The following is a 22296-nucleotide window of genomic DNA, read 5'->3' as shown; positions in this document are numbered from 1 at the left end:
GATGTCATTTGAGATGTCATCAGTGATGTCACTGACCATGTCATGAATGATCTAATATGTGACATCATCAGCAGTGGATTGCGGGTGCGCGAAATATAGTTAGTACAACTAACTATATAGGAGCAATTTCATTGGTTTTGTATGAGTAAAATGTCCAGCTAACTATAACACCACTAAAACTTATAGTTTTTTGAGTGAATTTCAAAGGTTTTTAAAAACTAATTCCTAACTATATAACTCCTGAAACCTATGGTTTTTTCAGTGATTATATATATATATATATATATATAACTTTCCACAGAGCATCCAAATGCAGCGCGCATTCCCAGTCAGCTCTCTCCAGGTATGGGAGGATACAGGTGCAACCAACGTCAGCAGAGCCTGACGCGTTTCGGGCATACGCCCTTCCTCTGAGGCTTTTCTGCTACTGAAAGACTGCCAACATGAAGATTACCGGTGTTTGTCCCTTATTTATTACGTCATCACATTAAATTCTGGAAAAGTAAATCACAATGAATTCTGGGACCGGCAGTCTTTTCACAATACATCCCAAGTGGGCTGATGGCAGTCAATTTTAATAATATGTCAATCCATAAATCACGGGTGTACCTGCACACTTCCTCCCCGTTCAAATATTGAGCCAGGCTGCTCCAATCCACCGATAGTCACACCAGCAGTGGAACCGCTATGATAACGCGGCGGTGCGCCCCCGGCCGTGTCAGCTGTTTTACATAACTTTCCACAGAGCACCCAAATGCAGCGCGCATTCCCAGTCAGCTCTCTCCAGGTATGGGAGGATACAGGTGCAACCAACGTCAGCAGACCCTGACGCGTTTCGGGCATACGCCCTTCCTCTGAGGCTTTTCTACTACTGAAAGACTGCCAACATGAAGATTACCGGTGTTTGTCCCTTATTTATTATGTCATCACATTCAATTCTGAAAAAGTAAATCACAATGAATTCTGGGACCGGCAGTCTTTTCACAATACATCCCAAGTGGGCTGATGGCAGTCAATTTCAATAAAAAGTTAATCCATAAATTACGGGTGTACCTGCACACTTCCTCCCCGTTCAAATATTGAGCCAGGCTGCTCCAATCCACAGATAGTCACACCAGCAGTGGAACCACTTTGATAACGTGGCGATGCGCCCCCGGCCGGGTCGGCCGTTTTTCATAACTTTCCACAGAACACCCAAATGTGGCGCACACTCCCAGTCAGCTCTCTCCAGGTATGGGAGGATACAGGTGCAACCAACGTCAGCAGAGCCTAACGCGTTTCGGGCATACGCCCTTCCTCTGAGGCTTTTCTGCTACTGAAAGACTGCCAACATGAAGATTACCGGTGTTTGTCCCTTATTTATTCAATTCTGAAAAAGTAAATCACAATGAATTTTGGGACCGGCAGTCTTTTCACAATACATCCCAAGTGGGCTGATGGCAGTCAATTTCAATAAAATGTCAATCCATAAGTCACAGGTGTACCTGCACACTTCCTCCCTGTTCAAATATTGAGCCAGGCTGCTCCAATCCATTGATAGTCACACCAGCAGTGGAACCACTTTGATAATGCGGCGGTGCGCCCCCGGCCGGGTCTGCCGTTTTACATAACTTTCCACAGAGCACCCAAATGCAGCGCGCACTCCCAGTCAGCTCTCTCCAGGTATGGGAGGATACAGGTGCAACCAATGTCAGCAGAGCCTGACGCGTTTTGGAAAAATAGCCCCTATCAGTAATTTCTAATATCCTCATGGACCCCATGCCCTGGGGCTTATAAAAAATGTTTGGGACCGTGAGGGGAGCCCCAATGCCCCCACGGTCCCGCCGGCTCCCCACGTCCTTCGGGAGCCGGCATTGCTTTTCCACATGGGGAGCTGCTAACATGCATGTGGAAAAGCAATCTGGTTTGGATTTTATTTATTAAGGGAAAATTCAGTAGTCAGAAAACATTACCCCCAATGCGGCCTGTCCGGACCATGCATCGTAATGCTATTACAACGAAACTTTTACATCGTATATTCCATTACAACGCATGTTATTACAACGCTTATTCAATTAGAACGCGTGCCATTACAACGCAATATATTTTTTTAATGAAAATAAGTACTCGCTTTAAAAAATAATACATAGTTATTATTTTTTAATATACAATTTAGTTTATTAACGCATTAGTGGCATGAGTTAGAACAATACTCGGGTATAAATTAAAATACTCGATAATTAAATGAGAGTATCTCTATCACGGGATGCAGGGAATATAGGGGTTTTGGGTGGGGTAGTGTATTAAAATGTAGGCAGGAACTATAAATAAAGATTATAAATATTAGTAACAGAAATATATGAAAACACGGATTAATGGTATTAAATAAATTAATACTGGGCATGAATTAGAATACTCGAAGATTAATAGAGAGTATCTCTGGCACGGGATGCAGTGAAAATAGGGGTTTAGGGTGGTGAAGAGTATTAAAACAAAAGTTAGAAAAAAAGGCAGTTAATAGAATATTAAGTCGAAGAAAACAACGGGGAATGAATGTAAATACTTGTATAAAAAAAGAGAGTAGCCTATAGAAATGCTTTTATAAGAAAAATTAGTTTAAATAGAGCATTTTGGAAATTATTAGAAAGTTAAAAAGTATGGAAAGAGGCACGTTTACATAAACACGTGACGTACTAAAACAGTGGAAATGAGAGCACCGGTCAACTGAAAAACGTGAGTTAAAAGAGGAAGGAGCAATAAATTGATCCCATAGAGTGTTAACTAACCAAAAAGTATATAAACCACACACATGGGATGATTAGTTTTGTTTCAGAGAATCAATACGGGTGAAGAAACTACGAGGAAGGTAATGATACGGGGCTGCGGAAGCATCTTGAGAATATCTTTCATTTCCTCAGAGGGAACATATTGTTAATGTGTATTTAAAAATACATAAAACATTATGTCCTCTGCAGAGGAGTTGGATGAATTACGATGGAGTAAGGAAAGAATATCGAAGAGAGGTATATTATGTGAAAGGGTATATGTTTGATATTTTTATAAAGAAAGCAAAAATATTTAAATGATTATAGAATGTAGTATGTTTAAGTTTAAATGGAATATAATAACGAGTTGACGAAAGAACCATTACAAGAAATATAGGTGAATTAAGGAATTAATTCATGCAAGGTAATGATTCCGAGCGATGGTATCATCTTGAGTTTATCTTTCATTTCCTCAGAGGGAACATATTGTTAATGTATAATTTCATTTACATTCAACTTTATGATCCCTCAAGTGGAGTTGGATGACTTTCAACAGAGGATTTGAAAAAAATATATATATTTTTTTTAAGAATGCAAGTATATAATAATGATTGAAAATGTACTATAAATACACTATAGACGCAAAAAGGAAATACTTTGGAATAAAGGAGAATACTCTTTATCTGCTAGAGTGAAAATGGGTTAAAAGTATTTATATTGAGTAGTGCTTTTACCAATTCTCACTCGTAAAGAACAGGAGGATTATCTTCGCAAGCACTTTTTATGAAAAAAATAATATAATTGTGCCTTGAAAGGTTAATTAATAATGCTTTTATATTTTAAATATGATTGTCAAATGTAATAATGAAATGAAATGTACATAAAAAAAGAAAGATGAAGTAGTGAGGGAGTGTTTGTCGTAGCACTTCTATTCTACTTTATCTGAAAGTTAAAAAAAAACAATCATTTAAATAACGATGACGGGGCAACACTTATATAATGTAAACATAAGGAATGAGTGCTTATGATTTAATTTTAAAAATATGGTCCAACGCATAATACCAATGAACGAAAAAAAATGTTTGCAAATCACCCATTTGATGATTTAAAAAGACTCAATAAAAATATTTCGAAAACTTGTGCATTTTTCTTTCAAGGATGGTTTGAAGAATTATACATTTAATGAAAGGACATAGTACTCCACGCTAAAGGAGAAAAGTCTGCACAATTATGATAGAATAGAAATTACAAAAATATTTCTAAATACCTTCACAGTCAACAAACTCGTAAGCGGAGTAGACAGTATAAGTTAAAAACACCCTACCACAACTTATTTTTTTACATGCATTGTAAAATAAAGTGTGTTACAAAATGGCTTTGTACATGGTGAGGGTATCATAACGTCACATATAAAAAACAAGCCAATCAACATTAGGCTCAGGAAGCTTCAGTTTTTACTCATACACTATCCAGCACTTACACTACAGATGCACCGCCCTGGAGTTAGAATAGTAATTGTTACCCCTACACTAACCTGCACTTACCCTACAGATGCACCCCTCTGTAGTTAAAATAGTAATTGTTACCCCTACACTAACCTACACTTACCCTACAGATGCACCCCCCCCTGAGGTTAGATTAGTAATTCTTACTCCTACACTCTCCAGTACTTATTGACCTTAAAATACAAATGGTACTCCTACAATATCAAGCACATATGTTAAATATGCACACCCCTATCGTTTTTGAAAAAGCGAAACTGTTTTTTGATTAAAAATACTTTAATAATGAATGTAAATCAAAATAAATATTTATTTAAAAAATATATTTCATACAAATAACTATTACATTCATATCATTTAAAACAAATATCGTTTTTAATGAAATCAAAGATAAAGTTAATGATTAAAAAAAAAATTGGTCTGTTTTCTTTTTTTGATTTACTGAATGTTTACGTAGTGACGTTCAACATGAAGGCAGCCATTTTGAGTTGCGAGGAAGGACAAAGCAGAAGCAAGGTAGAGTCGCTCAAATGCTTAAAACTTGTTAATAGTTATTATATGTTCTGCAAGAGTGACATTTATTGCAAGGAGAGAAGAGGGAGGTTTATAGATGTAAATAGTTTATTGCAAACTTAAAAACGTAACATGTCCGAAGTCATATTGTCAGTGTATGCCCAGGGATCACGTGCTTAGATATAACAACGATACAAAGAATGCATTTGCAAAGTATATTTATAGTGGATTTTTAAAAAAAAGACTAGATTAAAGTATAGTTGCAGAGAACGGTGACCCGTGCTAAAAGCTCATATATATTTGGCATAGTAATGATTTTCATTGTAAAATATTGCGTTGTAACAGTATATGCGTTGTAATGGCATGCGTTGTAATTGTATGCGTTGTATCATCATACATCAGATAGCCATTACAACGCAACGCCAGGATACTCCTCAGTAGCAGAGCGCGCTATAAAATGGTTTAATAATAATAATAATAAATAATAATAATTTATGAGAAATTCAGGTTTCCATGAAGAAAAAGTAAGGTTCAAATTGGGACCTGTGCTGTCTGCAGTGTACATTGCCATTAAGTGTTCCTTTGCACTTGCAGCGTGAATTTTATTATTCAACTAAATCAATAACTGATATAAAAGAAGTTTTTGAAGGAAGCATACTAAAGGGATATTGTATAGGTCTGATAAGTGTTATACTTAGTTTGGTATTGTACTCAGCAAATAATGAATCAAGAGTCTATTTAAATGTGAGCTCTGATGACAGCAGTGTAGGCAGGAGGCAGCGGTTAGCAAGAGGCCAAGGCCACATGGGGTTGAGTAGAGCTGCACAGTATTGGTATTTTAGCGTGTGCGCAACCAACAATGATAAGTGGTGCACTGAGTTAGTGGCACCTGAAGCAACAATGTTATAAATAATTTTTTTCACTTATTTTAACAAAATCTGAATAAATACAGTATAATTGTCTCTGCAATAAATAAATCAAGGCTGAATTCCTTACTGTCTGTAGTGTAGATGCAAAGCTGAATTCAAGTTGTGAACCCTGCTGTCCGCAGGGTAGATCGAAGGCAGTAGTTGACACAGACATGGAGGAATGCTTTTTGTCACTTATTTAAACAAAATCTGAAGACATATAGTAGAATTGTCCCTGCAATAAATAAATTAAGGCTGAATTTCCTACTGTTCATACTTTAACAAAATCTGAGGACATAGTACACTGGTCTTTGCTTTAAATAAATTGAGACTGAATTCAATGTTGTCTGTAGTGCTTAAGCGCGACTGGTATCAAGTTGTGAACTCTACTGACAGCACTGTAGATCGAAGACAAGAGTCACCACAGATACCGACAAAGAATTTTTATCACTTATTTTAACAAAGTCTGAGGACATAGAGTAGAATTGTCTCTGCCTTACATAAATGAAGGATAACTTCAATGCTGTGCGTAGTGTCGATCCAAAGCTGAATTCAAGTTGTGAACCCTGCTGTCCGCAGTATAGATCGAAGGCAGTAGTCGATACAGACATAAGTCTGCGGTGCTGCTGCGCTGAGTTTGCAATCGGCCTGTATCGAGGAGGCACGTGGTCATGGTGGCAGCCACATGACAGGGTGAGGACCTTCGCTGTGGCAGAGTCTTTTCTCCATATACTTTGCCTGGGCTTGTTATTCTACATAAATTGTTTTACCCTGACCCAGGAATGTAATCCTTAATCAGGGGGTCCCTGTTACTTCCAAATAGAGTCTTTTCTCTTTGCAGAAGTGAACCACGCCCAAGGCGTAGGCTAATTATTTATACTCTTACGCTGGAGTTGCATACGTTGGATTAGCCCACTCCACTTCTGCAACATGACCGTGATATTCCCCAGAGTCTGAGATAATATGGTTGCGTCCACTATGCAGTACACACGTATCAATGGTATAGCTACACATGGAAAAGTTTTTAGTTTCTATAGTGAGTTGTGTATAGCATTTCACCGGTAGTCTTGGCATTGTGTAAATTATTGTTGATGTGCAAGCTCCTTCCCTTGTACATAGTTGGTTACCACATCTCTGAACATTGAGCTAGTGTGCTGTTGAGGGGATATATTATCTTGGGAAGGTCCCTTGTCCTGTTTTGCACTGCCTCTGAGGTAGTAGAGGGAGAGGGATGAGGAGGGGTGGTTGCAGTGGTGGTGACACTGGGTATTAAAATTTTGTTGGGTGTTGGAAGTGTATAATTAGTACCTCTATCACTTATTTCTATTTAAATATGGGTACCAGTTGGATGCAATACATGCAGTACATAGTTGACGTCCTTACACTAGTTAAATGTTGATGTTAATTTGTTAGTGGTAAGTTAAACTATTTATTTTTTTAGGTAGCATTGCAGATTTGGTTTCTTGTTGAAAATATGGGGAATTGGTCAACATTATAATTAGGGATTGTCATTTAAAAAACCTTTGAAATTCACTGAAAAAACCATAGGTTTCAAGCAGGTTATAGTTAGGAATTATCATTAAAAAAAACTAGAAATTCAATGAAAAACCATAGGTTTCAGGGGTGTTATAGTTAGCTGGACATTTCAGTCATGCAAAACCACTGAAATTCCTCTGTTATAGTTAGTTCTGCTAACTATAACTCGCGCGCCCGCAATGCACTGCTGATGATGTCACATATTACATCATTCATGACATGGTCAGTGACATCACTTATGTTATGTTATGTTATGATAACTTATATAGCGCGCGATTACCCGGAGGTGTCCTGGCACTTGTTACCTTTCCAATACACAGATCCCAACCGAAGGCGTAAGGAAAAAAAGAGGGTGTGTGAGAGTTTACACCAAGCTATTTGTCAAACAGCCATGTTTTCAGGCTTTTCCTGAAATATGTTAAATCAGTAGACTGTCTGAGATAAACGGGAAGGTCGTTCCAAGCCTCTGCTGCCCCAAGTACAAAACTTTTACCTCCCCAAGTGACCTTTTTGATGGCTGGCACGGTAGACAACTTGGCCCCAGAAGAGCGAAGATTCCTTGCAGGTGAATACCATGTAAATTGTTTTCTTAGGAATTCCGGTCCAGTACCACGTAGAGCCTTATAGACCGTACACAATGCCTTGAAACAAACTCTGTTTCTCACAGTAAGCCAATGAAGTTTTTTTATACCTCCAGAAATTGAGGCGAACCTTGGCGTACCAGTGAGAAGCCTAGCTGCTGCATTTTGCAGCATCTGGAGCTTGTTCATAAAGCGTTCCTGGATGTTTAAATACAGGCCATTACAATAGTCAAGCTTTGATAAGACCAAAGCAGTAACCACGGTCTGTTGACTACCTAACGGCAAAAAAGGCAGAATTTTTTTATTGTTTTAATAACAAATGCTGTTTTAGATGAGACTGCGTTAATTTGGTCTCCAAAGTTGAATTTGTCGTCCATAATAACACCTGACATCACTGACGACATTATCCAAGTGACAATCTGATACACCTCGTCATACACTAGTATAACCTTTTATCACTCACTGTAAAAGACAGAGTACCATATTTGAAACCATTGACACACCAATACCAGTTACTACATACCCACTCACTGATTCCTAAGTTTACACACACAACTACCCATTCAACAACAGAATCACTTATACATGCAGTCACTAATTAATGGAACACTATGAAATGCACTTATACACATATATAGACATTGACACATCAAGCAGTCATCTTATTGGGTTATGCAGTCATCCTACTCACGCATGCAAAAAATGAATCACACTTATGTTTACTCACTTACACAATTATACACACAACACCTCATTTATTCAAACACATGGTAACTCATAGTTAATATGTTAAAAAATCCCCATTACAATTATACACTCATTCATATAGTTACTCTCACAATCACTGACTCTTACATATACATATTTATATACACAAAGTCTCACATACAATGCTTTTTATTTGTTTACTTTGTTGAAGATGTACAACTAAAACATATATTCGGTACACAACACACAAATAAATACACTCAGAAATTTGTTAGGCTGGGTTTTGTCAGGGTGGAATGATGGAAAGATGATTTAGTGACCATAATTCCTAATGGCTTGGCCAATGTATCAACAAAGAGGTAAGAAGCATCAAAGGGGCAACCATGGAATCTCTAGCAGTGAAGACTTAAGGGCTGAGCCTGGTTGGAGGAATGCTGATCTAACAGCCCTTATGTCAGAGCTTTGTGCCAATCACCTTAATATGCTGCTCAACGGTCTTAATACCCCTGGAAACCTGTGGGTTGTAGCCAACGAATTTGTCCTGTTAATTTTGATGTAAAATGGTTTGATCCATCCTGTAGAAAGGCCTTCAGAGATTTACGTAAGGCCCTGAAGGAGACGCCTTAAGGTCCAACAATGCCGAGCAGTGTATATGTCATAGGCATAAGGAGATTCAGTGGACCTCCTGGGGAAAGCTAGTGCTGGCCTCTAGGCAGAAAAATCACAAAGCTTTTTGGACGGTGGGGAACAACATTAGTTCTAAGAGGGCAATTAATAAACCTGTTATAATTTCTTTTAGCCCTAAAACTTGGGTTAACCATTTTAGTGAATTGTATCGCTCTGGCTGGCATATTGAGAGCACCGAGACTGAGGTGATTTTCCCATGATCAATAGAATTTACCCTGGAAGAAGTTTGGGAGGTCCTTATTAAGTCCCCATCTAGTAAGACCCCTGGACCAGATGGGGTTCCCATGGAATTTGTACAAATCTCTTCCAGAGTTTTAGGCACCTTTGCTGTGCAATTGCTTCGATGTGTTTTTGTCTAACACAGGTGTTCCTGACTTATGGTGTACTGCCACCATTGCTCCCTTCTTCAAAATGGGTGATCCTCAATCCCCAGGTTGCTATCGGCTGATTTCTCTATGGGATTCCTTCGTAAAGATTGACGGGAGGGTTGTGTTGGAGCATCCCTTGTCCTGGGTCAGGGAGTCGGGCATGCTGTCGGCGGTGCAGTACCGTTTCCGGGAGGGGCTGGGCACGGTGGAGCAATGTCTGAATTTATACTTGCTGATTAGTGAGTATCCCATCATTAGGCAAGGCTACATCTGTCTGGCCTTCATGGACCTGTTTGCATCCTCAAGAGTGTGGGGTAAGATCTAAACTGTGGGAAGTTCTGAACAACCTGGGGGTGGATGCCGACCTAGTTGATTTTCCAAGTGCCTTACATTATGACCTTTCAGCGTCTGCTAGGTTTTGTCCCTCATGCGAGCATACAGATAGTTTTAAGTTGGGGAAGGAGGTGTGCCAGGGCAGTGTCCTGGCCCCGATTTTATTTATTTTATATATAAACAGCCTAGGACAGCCGTTGATTTTCAAAATACTTTATTAGACATTCAAGTCCATAAAAGTGCTAAGAGGAAAATACGAAGGAGTGTACAAGCATAAATGTTTTTTAATGTAAAACTTGAGCTAATAAATAACATCACATTGTGCAGAGCAGTTAATGTGTATAAGGCATAAGATAAAGTGAGCTCATAACATAATATCATTAAAATTCAACAAGCTAGTGCCATAGACTTCTAGCATTTAGATTGCAACAAAAGCTAGTAATATGCCTTATTTGTATGTATATATGCATCAGAGATATTGATGGACTCACCCTTACCGAAGTGGAATCCTACATCTAGTGGTTAACCTGTCTTTTTATAGCATTCGAAGACTAATTTATGCCAATTTTAGTATTCAGTAGTATTCTTTTTGGGAAGGCTAGTGCATGAAGACTACTGATATTTGAGTGGTACTTCTAGAATACTAACAGAATACTAAGCACATACTTATTTGTAATCGCATAGTCTTCATTTACAATGCAGAATATTTAGTGAATACAAACAACTTGAATACTACTGGACTTTATCCAGACTACTATTAACCTTCTATTCAAGCTGCATGCTGAATGGTAGATTAATGGTGCCTCATTTCTTATACTATTTTTAGGCCTTATGTATTATACTATTTTGGTGTTTGTGTAGTATAGGGTAGTGTTTTAGTGTTTAGGGTAGTGCTGGGGGATCATGCAGGGTAGTGTTTGAGTGTAGGGAACAGACTGGGGTCGGGGAGGGTCGTGCTGGGGATTGTGTTTTAGCGTTTAGGGTAGTGTTGTGGTGTTTGTGTAGTGTAGGGTAGTGTTTTAGGGTTTAGTGTAGTGCTGGGGGGTTATGCAGGGCAGTGATTGAGTGTAGGGACCGGACTGGGGGTTGGGGGAGGGTCTTGCTGGGGGTAGTGTTTCAGGGTTTAGGGTAGTGTTATGGTGTTTGTGTGGATTAGGGTAGTGTTTTATGGTTTAGGGTAGTGCTGGGGGGTCGTGCAGGGTAGTGTGTGAGTGTGGGGACCAGACTGGAGGTCTGGGGGGGGTTGTGCTGGGGGTAGTGTTTTAGGGTTTAGGGTAGTGTTGTGGTGTGGTACTCCACTCAATGCCACTCTGCTTTACTCCATTTAACACCACTCTGCTTCACTACACTCAAGTCTGCTTTACTCCACACAACTCCACTCTGCTTTACTCCACTCAACGACACTCTGCTTTACTCCACTCAACACCGCTCTGCTTTACTCCATGCCACTCAGCTTTATTCCACTCCATTCAACACCACTATGCTTTACTCCACTTACTCTGCTCAATTACATTCTGTTTTACTCCACTCCACTCTACTCAACGCCATTCTTCTTTACTCCACTCAACGGCAATCTGCTTTACTCCACTCCACTCTGCTTTACTCCACTCAAGATCACTCTGCTTTACTCCACACAACTCCACTCCACTCTGCTTTACTCCGCTCTGCTTTACTCCACTCAATGCCATTCTGCTTCACTCAACGCCACTCTGCTTGTCCACTCCACGCCGCTCTGATTGACTACTCCACGCCACTCTGCTTTACTCCACTTCAATCAACGTCGCTCTGCTTTACTCCGCTCTGTTGTGCTTTACTCATTTTGTTTTACTCCACTCCACGCCACTCTGGTTTACTCCACTCAGCTTCACTCCACTCCACTTTTCTCCATACCATACCACACCACTCCACTCAACGCCACTCTGCTTTACTTCACTCCGTATTACTCCACTCACCACTCTGCTTTGCTCCACACTACTCTGCTTGAGTCCTCTCCATTCAATGCCACTCTGCTTTAGTCCTCCATAACACATAGGTACAAGGTATTGCCATTTATAATGCAAATAGCTCTAACACCAACAAATGCACGACCGATTGCATTTTCAGTGCTTGTTGAAAGGTGCATTATAAACGGTAGCCAACTCCTTGCTCAGTGTGTTTTTTTGTTCCTGATATGAAAGGCACAGATGCTTGTTTTAGGGAGAGATTTACCTATTTGCAGATGAATAAGCAATAGAAAATATTGGACTGATTTAATAATGTTGTTTTGACATTTTAACATAATTGCCCAGAGCCTTTGCACACTGGTTCTGATGTGGACGTAGGCTGTTCAATTTGGGAGGTCTGGCTGTATCAAGTGCCCAGCCCCTGCTTCGGGGTAGAACAATGGGCCACATTTGGGCTACTTTTGGTAGGATCCAGGCAACCATGCCACAGCCATTTCTAACATTGGTTGGAACGGAAGCGGAAGCTGAGTTGTACTAGTCTGAGGTTGAGTGAGGCGAGTAACGTGCTGCTGCACTGAAATGTGTGTGCACATGGATAGGGCTGAGAGGAAAAAAAGAAAATTGCTCCTTTTGTTGGTATTTAAGGTGCAGGTGAGACTTGCTGTATTCAGGTGTAGTTTTCAATGCCAGTAGGAACTGGGGACCATGTAAACTAAAGCCTCCTATAGATTTGTAAGTGTGGCTGGGTACATTTATAATTTAGCCACACGCATTGGAAGGAAACCAGTATCACCCTTATTGGAGGTGTACAGGAGCAAATGTCTCTCCATACTTACGTATGGTGCCAGGTTAGGATACATGAATACCAACTCCCTCCAGGGAGAACAGAACAGGGTGCTGAGGTGTTTGCTGGGTGTGCCTCCTACTAGTAAAACCTTTATTGTACACCAAGAGCTTGAGTATGTGGAGGTTATTATCAAGCTGTTCCCCCTTGCTCTGTGCTGTGCCATTTGGCCAAACCATCATGCTTGTTTTAATAGGGTGGTTATTCTTGACTGTTTATCAAGTGAAAGAGGCCTGAAAGTCCCCTTGTTTCCTTATATTAGAACATAATTGTAAAACCAGGTGAGGCCAGACTTCTTTTCTAGCCCCTCTGCTATGTCTAATGCGGACCTAACTTAGGTCAAGAAGACCTTTAAGTCTGTGAGACTTCGATTAAGGAAATAAACAGAGTAAGTAAAAATCACTGCAAGAGACTAGGCGAGGTTCCAAACCTCGCCAGCATTGGAGCCCTACCTAGAATGGGTGGATAGCTCCTGAAACACACTGCTTTTAACCATATTCAGACTGTTTTTTTATGAGATGGCACATCGGCATCCTCCTTGGCCGATGCAATCATTATAAATTCTTAATTTGCAAATGTGATGAGTTATCTCCCCAGTGCATGCTTCGTTTTACCTTCTTTTTTAACTTCTATACTGCTTTAATTAAAAGGTTTTCAATCCCGATACTAAGGATGAGCGGAATCAAAAGATGTGGTGGTGGTTTGGTGTATTTACAACAGCTGAATTATTCCTCTCTTTGTGCCAGCAGCTGCTCCTTTTTAAAATGGGACTTTGAAAAAAGGAACTCAATGTTATTTTAATTATGAGCATCTTAATGGTGTCTGATTATTCTGATAGATGTTCATTTTAGGTCGTTTTATTTTTTTGACTGAGAGATGAGATTGTGGTTCATGACACGTTCTGAATTAGACCCATCTGAATAGCTTGCCATATAAAATCTTATACTGATCTATTTTTAAAGTGTTTCGGTCATTTTATACATTTATTATTCAAATGAATTTATATTTTCTGATGTATTTTGAAAATGGAATGTTTTGAGTATTTATTTGCTATATGTGTTGTACTTTTATGGTTACTTTTGTAGCCGAAATAAGATACTAACATTATCAGGCAGAGGAAACAGCAAATCCTAGTCCACTGGTTGTTAGGTACATTGGGGGAAAAGGTCTCTTGAAGCTTGTCGTGTCCCTGGAACCACCCAGGAGGTCAGCCAACTGACCCTTGGAGTCCACTTCATTGTCCTCAGTACAAGAACAGGCAGGTCCAGTCCTCTAGGGCTCCTCTTGGGTCCTAGACTGCAGGTCATCTGTTCTTCTGCAGATCAAGAAAGTGTTCGTCCAGGTGCATTTGGGTGCCACATTTATGCTATGCACCAGCTAGTAGGTGGTGGAGTCTACTGTGCACTCTCTTACCAATGGGGTAAGTTCTTGGGAGCAACCCTACCCACTTGTTCATAGTTGCTGTTTGCCTTACTGTAAACAGGAGCAAAGTGGCATGTGTTGGGGTATTTTCAATAAGGTGAAAGTATTTGACCACACTAAACATGGGCTCTGAGTGTTGAGGGTGCAAAGGGAAGTACACTACAGTAATCACAAGTGCCTTCCTACATCTAATGCTAACATTTAGTTTAAAGCAGCCACTTTAGCCACAACAAATGCAGAGACAGAGGTCTGAAAGGACAAAAGCATGATCCTCAGCAACCACACAGGGGATACACAAGAACTGTTTGGCATCCTGTACAATCTTTTTCAACTGAACCAGTATTACATTTGTCTCTACATACTAGTCAGGTGGGATTTGACTCTGAGGTGTCAACAGAATGCCCTCCTTGCATATTCTATTGAGCTTAGAGTAGTCATAGCTGCCCATTTAGGTCAGACTACTGAGTGCTCCTGAGAAGAATTGCTCACATCTCTCAAGGCAGAGCACAGGCTGGGAGTTTCTGGGGATGTAATGCAGATTACCCACTAGGAACTTCAAGCATGGAAAAGGTAACTTTTAAAAGTTACTTTACGTTATTATTTATCAAACATCCAACTGAACCACTGAGTTGGATTTTTATTAACTAATAAGAATTAATTGTTTAATGATTATTGTTTTTTATCTGATCCCACTCTCGAGATACAGTATTAGTATTTACATTTTTTCTGATTTTCTACATAGGATAGCTATGCCTGCCATTGTGAAAAGAGTTTTTAGGGCAAGGTCAGTGTAGGGACATGGTAAGAATAATTTTCTACCTGTCTCACTTTTAAATATCATGCACCCTGCCTTGTGTACTACAAGGACTACATATGGCTTACTTACTCAAATTTAAAAGAGAGGTCATTAAAGGGTTATTTACATAGGTTGGTCTGCAGGTTTTAGACTGCAGATGTCAGACTAAACAGTGTAGTACGTAATCCATGTTTCCACTGCCACTACAGTGGAGTGCACAATATGTGCTGCAGGACGCGTGTAGTATTTAAGCTCCAGGTCCTGGTGGCTATTTGCACACTGTATACTAGAGACTTTAGAGCAAGTTTTATGAGTCACTCACAAATACACCTATTTAATCATGCGTAAAGGGGAAGTACAGGTTTTGTTTCTGGATTAGTGTACAGAGTTCTGAAGCCAGCAGAAATAGTGTTTAAAAAAAAGTTAAAAAATGACTTCATAGAAAAGGCGCATTTCCTAAACTGCCCTATCTGTGGGTGATTTTCCCTTTGACATCCTGTTTTTCTCTTCACAGGAAGCAATGTCCAGTGTCCAGAGACTACCAGTTTCCAGGGTGCTGTCTCCCTTTGCACTCTGGTGACAGCATGATACACTGAAGGTGATGTTCTTTAGGAATTTCGCCTACTCAATACCAGTCTGATTTCATTTCAAAAAGCAGCATGGAGACCACTACCTTATACATCATAGATAATGCCCTCTTGACCTCTGCCTTCTGAAATTGCTGTGCCTCTAAGGTTGTCTTCATCACAGTCCTAACTCCCACCCTCATATGCTGCCTGGATGTCAAATGAGAAAAACAAAGCAGCACACCTTTTCCATCTGTGTTCTGGGGATCTGAAAAAAGATCCTGTATCGATCAGAACTGCTCCAATGCTGCTCCAATTTTGGAAAGAGTTAATGGTTCATCTCTTTCCACAGCCCTGCTACCTCTTGTTGACTTTTTTTTTGCTTCTCTTTGACTCTGTACAGTGCTCCACAGCCTTTTGCCTAAATTTGGTTATAGAAGTACCATCTGCATACCTACATGTATATACATGACCTAGATTGTGTATTCTCAGGAATTGTTATATTAAACTGTAAGCTTTTTTTTTATTTTACAATGTCGCAAATCAAGTACCTATGTCAGATCATATTCAAGAAAATATGTCCAAAAACCTGAAAAGAATACAACGAATATGCACTAATACATGAGGCTGTAAAATACTGATTGAGGATTCCACTGAATTAAGCAAAGCTCAGTATAGGTTAGCTCTGGTACGCCACAGTAAAAGCAGCTTCAGATATTTGTACGACTGAGCTGTCAAGATACTGTGATGTGTACAAGATAGAAACAGTTCATCAATCATGATTGTCCCAGTAAATTTGTAAGACAAGATAATGCTTTATTTACCTGACTGTAGATTTTTCACTGTATCATACGCTGCATGCAAAGGTTCATTATTACATGAGTGGAATTTAACCAGTTCTGTTGCCACAACTTTTCCATTTTGTTTCAAGTCAAATACTTGATAGTGTCCTGGAAGAAAAGGTTCTACCTTTGGAGCAGGAGTCATTGAGTGCTTCAAATTGATAAGGCCTGTACAGAACAGAAATTAAGCAGATAAGCAGTAAAAAAACGTTACATTTTGGAAAATTATCATTAATTCGTAAAATGTTTAATATAAATATAGGCAAAATACTGGTCAGCAGCGATATACACAATTTAAGTACAATGAATCTATAGGAAACATAAACAATCAGGATTGAATAAAAGAGTGAACAAATATATCACAGCATTCAATTGTCAAAACCTTTGCCTGTATGAGGTAAGTGGCATATTGCAGGACATCAAATGGTAAAAAGGCTTCTTTTCACATAGTGAACATAGCCCGACTTCCCATAAAAATTCACACATATTAAGCAATTGTTCATCACACCAAATCAATTCACCACAGGCTAGTCACCTAAGATCCACAATACCCATGCACTACCCGGCAAGCACATTTACGACTGTAGTTTCTCTTCTCGCATCCCAAAACATTTCCATCACACACTTTTTTTAAGCAATCAACACAAGACCTAACTTTTAAGTAAAGATACAGGCAAATGGATGACTTTTAGCCCTCTCCATCCCCCACAAGTGTTCTTATATCGCTCAAGCTTTTCAGACATGGCTGAGGAAGTTGAATACAACTTAAATTTCAACAGTTAGCAATTTTAGCCTATTCGAAAAGTTTTGCTCACCCAATTGTCTTCAAATTGAAAATATTTTACCACCTGCCGAAATCTCTTCCACTAACCTACTGCAAAAATATGGGTAGTGATAGCCATTAGAGGTAAAATGTGTGAGATTCTGGTTGTTCACCATATTGCACTGCACCATTCTATGATATTCCCATTTCCTGCCTCTAAATTACACTTACCACTGTGGAAAAGTCAACATATGTGGTAGATAGTCTGCTGTCTTCATCTGTATTTACAAATACCGATCCTGTATTTTTTCGAGATGCTCGAAAGTATTTCCAGATTAAACACAAACAATTGAACATTGAATACAGACTAAAGGTATGATTGCAATTTAACGTTTTTCTTTATTTGCCCTGTGTTTCTTTGCTATGATCGTATTTTATTTTACTCATTTTCAAATAGTGTGTCATAAGCTTAATGAGCCAATTTAGGCTAAAAATGAGTAAGAAATGGGACTGCGTTTCCCAGTCACTGAAACTAAATTCCAGCCAGGATGACCAGATTTAATTCCCTCTCCATTACCAATTATGCAGAAATTATCGCTCTGCTTCCACATTGGGCAAACTGCTGAAAAGGTGGTGACACCCAACCCAAGGGCTCTTGTGAAAGAAATGGCCTTCTAGAAGCATGAAGAGTAGGTTTAGAACAGGGCTCAGCACAGCACCAGTGATTACATCTAAAACGAATGATTTGCATGATCTGGTTGATGGTGGAGGAGCGAGAGCTGTGGTTCTATCGGGCCTCTCTACAGTCTTTGATATAATCAACAACCATATTGTGCTACGAAGCTTAACTTATAATGCAGTATTTGACGCAGTATTTGCTGCAATTAGCCAATCCCTTTCTTTAACAAGCAAATCCCAACAACAAATTGCATCTTTTTCAGTAAGTAAGAAGAATGTTTTTTTTTCTCTGTTTACTGAAACACAACAGCCAAGTCAACCAGCTTTGGACACACTTTTTCCCTAAATAAAAACTGGAAAATTCACCACTAGAAAAGCATGATACCGAGTACATGAGAGTAATCAATGGTCCTTTCAAAAGATCTCACACCTTGGCCTGATTAGTCTGCTCCTTAACACCCAAATAAGTACTCCTTTCCACATTGTTTTGTGTATTCTGCATTCATGCCTCCGATCTATATTCCTTGGGGATAGAGGTTACCAAGGTGAGGATCTAGGCATTTTAACCACTTTCTTACATGAACTGTTCGCATTTACATTTCTATCAACTATTTTGCTATGCAGTGTTCAGAAAGCTCAGAGTGTATCTTCCGATCGGCTAGCTAGAAGAAAGTCAATGGTGGGTACATATTTATAGACCAGGTTTTATAAGCCTCTAGATAAAGAAGTTATAGGATGTCATAGAAGAGACTGCCTAAAGTGATCAGTGAGTGGCAAGGATTGGCCTAACAGGTAATGGGGAGAGGATGTGCCTGACGGGCTAGAACGGTCGGCCTCGAAGCAGGGGAACCGGGTTCGAGTCTCGGCAGGGACACTCAACATCCTGTGATTCTGGACAAATCACTTAATCTCCCTGTGCGTAACAAAAGTAATAAGCCCCTTTATAACACAATTAGTGCTTTGATACCTTCGGGTCGAGTTTGTGCTATATAAAACTCAAAAAATAACAAGTATTGGTAAATGCATTGGATTTTGCCATTGTGATTAATTATACGCTGATGTAAGTTGTACCTTGCTGAGTAGTTGTACAATGTAAGTTACAGAAAGTCTATTAAAGTGCTATGACTTATTTATGGACAAAAAAAGTAATATATTGTGCTTGTACATTTTGACAAATGAAATGAAAGAGGAAAATAACAGAATTAATTGATATAATAGCACTATTTGGTGTTTAGAGGAGTTATAACTTTTGACTCCAGTGTCACTGCACCTGCTGCACCATTGAAATCATGTTCCTAGTGCCTGCAAAGTAACTGCACTTGTGACTGCCTGTTTAGTAGCTTAATATAGCAATATTAGGTGTTTAGTTGGGTGGCTAGAGCTTTTGGTCCTGGTGTTACTGCACCTGTTGCACCATTAAAATTATAACCGTAGTGCCTGCTAGATAACCTCACTTGTGACTGCCTGTTTAGCAGTAACATTTTGCAATATTCTGTGTTAAGTGGGGTCCCTACAGCTGTAGGCCCCAGTGTCACTGTACCCCTTGCACCAATTAAAATATGCCCCTTTTAAATTCAAGCTGACTGCAATTGTGACTGCCTGTTTAGTAGTAAAATATATCAAAATTAGGTGTTTAGCGGAGTTCTGACAACTTTTTGGCTTGGTGCCACTGCATCTGCTGCACCTTTCAAATCATGACCCTAGTGCAGAGGTCTTCATACTGGGGGGGGCAGGCTCCCCTAGGGGGGCCTCAAGCGATCCCAATGGGGGCGACAGGCTCTGGCCAGAAGAAACATTATGCTTTGTTTTCAGCCTAAAATAAATGAGCAGGAGTAAGCATGTCTGCAATGGGCCATCATTAACATCCTTTGTCATTTAAATCCTGGCTGGGAGAAGGTGTCACAATGGAAGGGACTCCAAATTTTCTCACAAACCCCCACTACCATTTCGAATGATCACACTGTAGATACTTTTACACATTAGTAAGGCTTGCCTCACCAGAATAGTATATTTGGTACTCATGTATTTGTTTGCATTTCTAAATCAGTGTCAGAACTTAGCTATGCTGGAGTCTCAGCATACCCGCAGAGAGTCCACAGCGCTAAAGGAGCCACTCACAAATGAGGTATGGTATGGCACCTCTTGCCAAAGCACTTCCTCTCCCCTTTTTGGGGAAGGATCCAGTAGAGTAGGCCTTGGAGTCTAAGAGACCCCTCTGAGAGAGTCCACTTTGCTTAGGGAGCCTCTCGCAACAGTGATGGGGAAATTATAGCACTCCCCCTGGGATCACAGGTTCTGGACTTTGGGCGCAGCTTTGACTCGTCTACCGGTTTGTGTCCCGGTCACCCTCCCCCTCCTCTTGCCATGCCCTGTCTCTAACTCTCCCCTCCTCTTTCCCTCCTCCACTCTCTGTATACTTCCCCTGCTCTTACCCCCCCACTCCCCTGAATATCTCCCCTTGCCAGCTTTTTACCCTACCTATATGTTCCTTTTTGTTGTTTCAACCTTACTTGTAACTAAAATTGCCATGCTCTAATAACTGGGTACCCTTTGTAAAGCTGTAACCTGCAATTTATTGTCTGATACCCATGTAAAGCGCTCTGATGCCTCCGGGTCTAGCCAGCGCTATATAAAACCTTTTAAATAAATAAATGTTTAAATAAGTCTAGACATATTTAAACATTGCCAGTTTAATAGAATAATTGTGATACATTTTGAGGGGGGCACCAGTGATTTTTTTTTTCATACACTTGGGGGGGGCGGAATAAAAAAGTTTGAAGACCACTGCCCTAGCGCCTGAAAAATAACTGCATTTGTAACTGCCTGTTTAATTGTAAATTATAGCAATAATCAGTGTTTAGTGAAGTGCCAGGAGCTGTAGGTCCCAGTGCCACAGCCCCTGCTGCACTATTGAAAACATGGCCCTAGTACTTGGTAGAAAACTGCACTTATGAGTGCCTGTTTAGTTCTAAAATATAGCAATATGAGGTGTTTAGAGGAGTTCTGATAACTTTTGGGCCTGCTGTCAATGCACCTGTTGCACCATTCAAATAATGTACATGCTGCCTTCAAGATAACTGCACTTGTGACTGTCTGTTAAACACAAAGAGCCAAAGTTGTCCGTCGCGTGGTGAAAAGAGACAAGCTGATCACGTGTTTAAATCTGTGGCAAAAATACTAATTTTATTCAGTTAAATTCGCACGGTGCACGTGCGGTTCCATGTAATAAATTTGTGGCAAAGTTAGATAAAATAAGGAAAAGGAATGTGAATCAATAGATTTCTTGTCATTTTTTTCCCCCAAATATATTTCTTAAAAGGTGTTTTCCCAAGTATGCTTGTATTATTTTAAGAACTCGGTGCGGTCTAAGACTTACAGAATACAGCCCTCAGAAATATGCACAATGCGTGGTAATATGAAAAGAATAGTCCAACGATATTGTAGCTGAAAGAAAATCACACTGTTAATGCGTGGATCCATGAGGACAATTGTTTGAAAAACTCCGCTTCAGAAGAAAGCCAAGGAACATTACTTGAAAGAAGTGTGGTGAAAGCAAAGACTGAATTTCTTCTAAAATAAGCCGTCTAAGAAACTTAATAATAATCTGTCAAAGCAGCTGTAAATGTGTGCATTCGTCATGGGAAAAAGATTACCAAATATAATTTTAAATGTTTTAAATAATTTACGGTGACATTACTAAAAAGTAGTCATTGCACACAAAACCTAAAGAATAACATAGCTCTTAAAAACATTGACAATTTTATATTTGTATTTGTATAGCGCTAGAATCGACCCCCTGAGGGGTATCTCTGCGCTTTTGCGGAACTGTGAGGGGATGACTATATATTCAGGGAGAGAGAGGGAGACAGATCAGTCACGGCAAAATAGGAATGTCATGAGCATTTTTCTGAACTGCAGATGTTCGTCGCATTGTTTTAGGTGCAACGGAAGTTCATTCCACAGAAGAGGGCCACAGTAGGAGAGAGCTTTTCCACCTTGTCTGACCTTTCTGATTCGTGGTACCACCAGAAGGTGTTTGGCACCTGAGCGTAGGGATCTGCGGGGAGTGTAAGGCACAAACTTCTCAGCGAGATATGAGGGACCCAGATTGACCAATGCCTTATGGGTGATACAGCATGTTTTGAACTGAATACATTGGCGGATAGGGAGCCAGTGCAGTTCCCTAAGAAGGGGAAGAGAGGGGGTTCGAGGTGGAGCGTTAAGAACCAGCCTAGCCGCCGTATTCTGCACCACCTGCAGTCTATTGAGGAGGGCCTCATTAGCTGATAGCAGCAGGCCATTGCAATAGTCCAGGCGGCTTAGAACCATCGCCTGAACTATTGTTTTTCTCGCGGAATCCGGGAGGAGAGGGAAAACTCGGCATAACATGCCAATAACATGAAAGCACGAGCCAGCGGTTAGGTTGACATGTTATTTCATATTGAGAACGCGATCAAGGCAGATCTACAGATTTTTAACCAAGAGTTTGGGCGGAGCGGGAGGTCCCAGGTCTGTTGGCCACCAGTCCAGTGTCCATAGGAGGGGGCTTCTCCCATAAGCAT

The 22296-nt window shown here is 40.0% G+C and overlaps 1 protein-coding gene across 2 annotated transcripts in view; it reads right to left on the bottom strand.

The window, feature by feature from the left end:
* The window catches only part of ASNS (asparagine synthetase (glutamine-hydrolyzing)), a 552217-nt gene that overhangs the window by 255629 nt on the left and 274292 nt on the right, over positions 1–22296 (bottom strand). For both annotated transcript variants that reach the window (XM_078663713.1, XM_078663714.1), the window contains exon 4: positions 16276–16461. In XM_078663713.1, coding sequence (XP_078519839.1) covers positions 16276–16461 — 186 coding nt within the window. The remainder of the gene's footprint in view (positions 1–16275; positions 16462–22296) is intronic.

The sequence above is a fragment of the Lissotriton helveticus genome, chromosome 10, assembly GCF_964261635.1.
Source record: "Lissotriton helveticus chromosome 10, aLisHel1.1, whole genome shotgun sequence".
NCBI lineage: Eukaryota > Metazoa > Chordata > Amphibia > Caudata > Salamandridae > Lissotriton > Lissotriton helveticus.
This window is presented reverse-complemented; position numbering and strand designations above follow the sequence as displayed.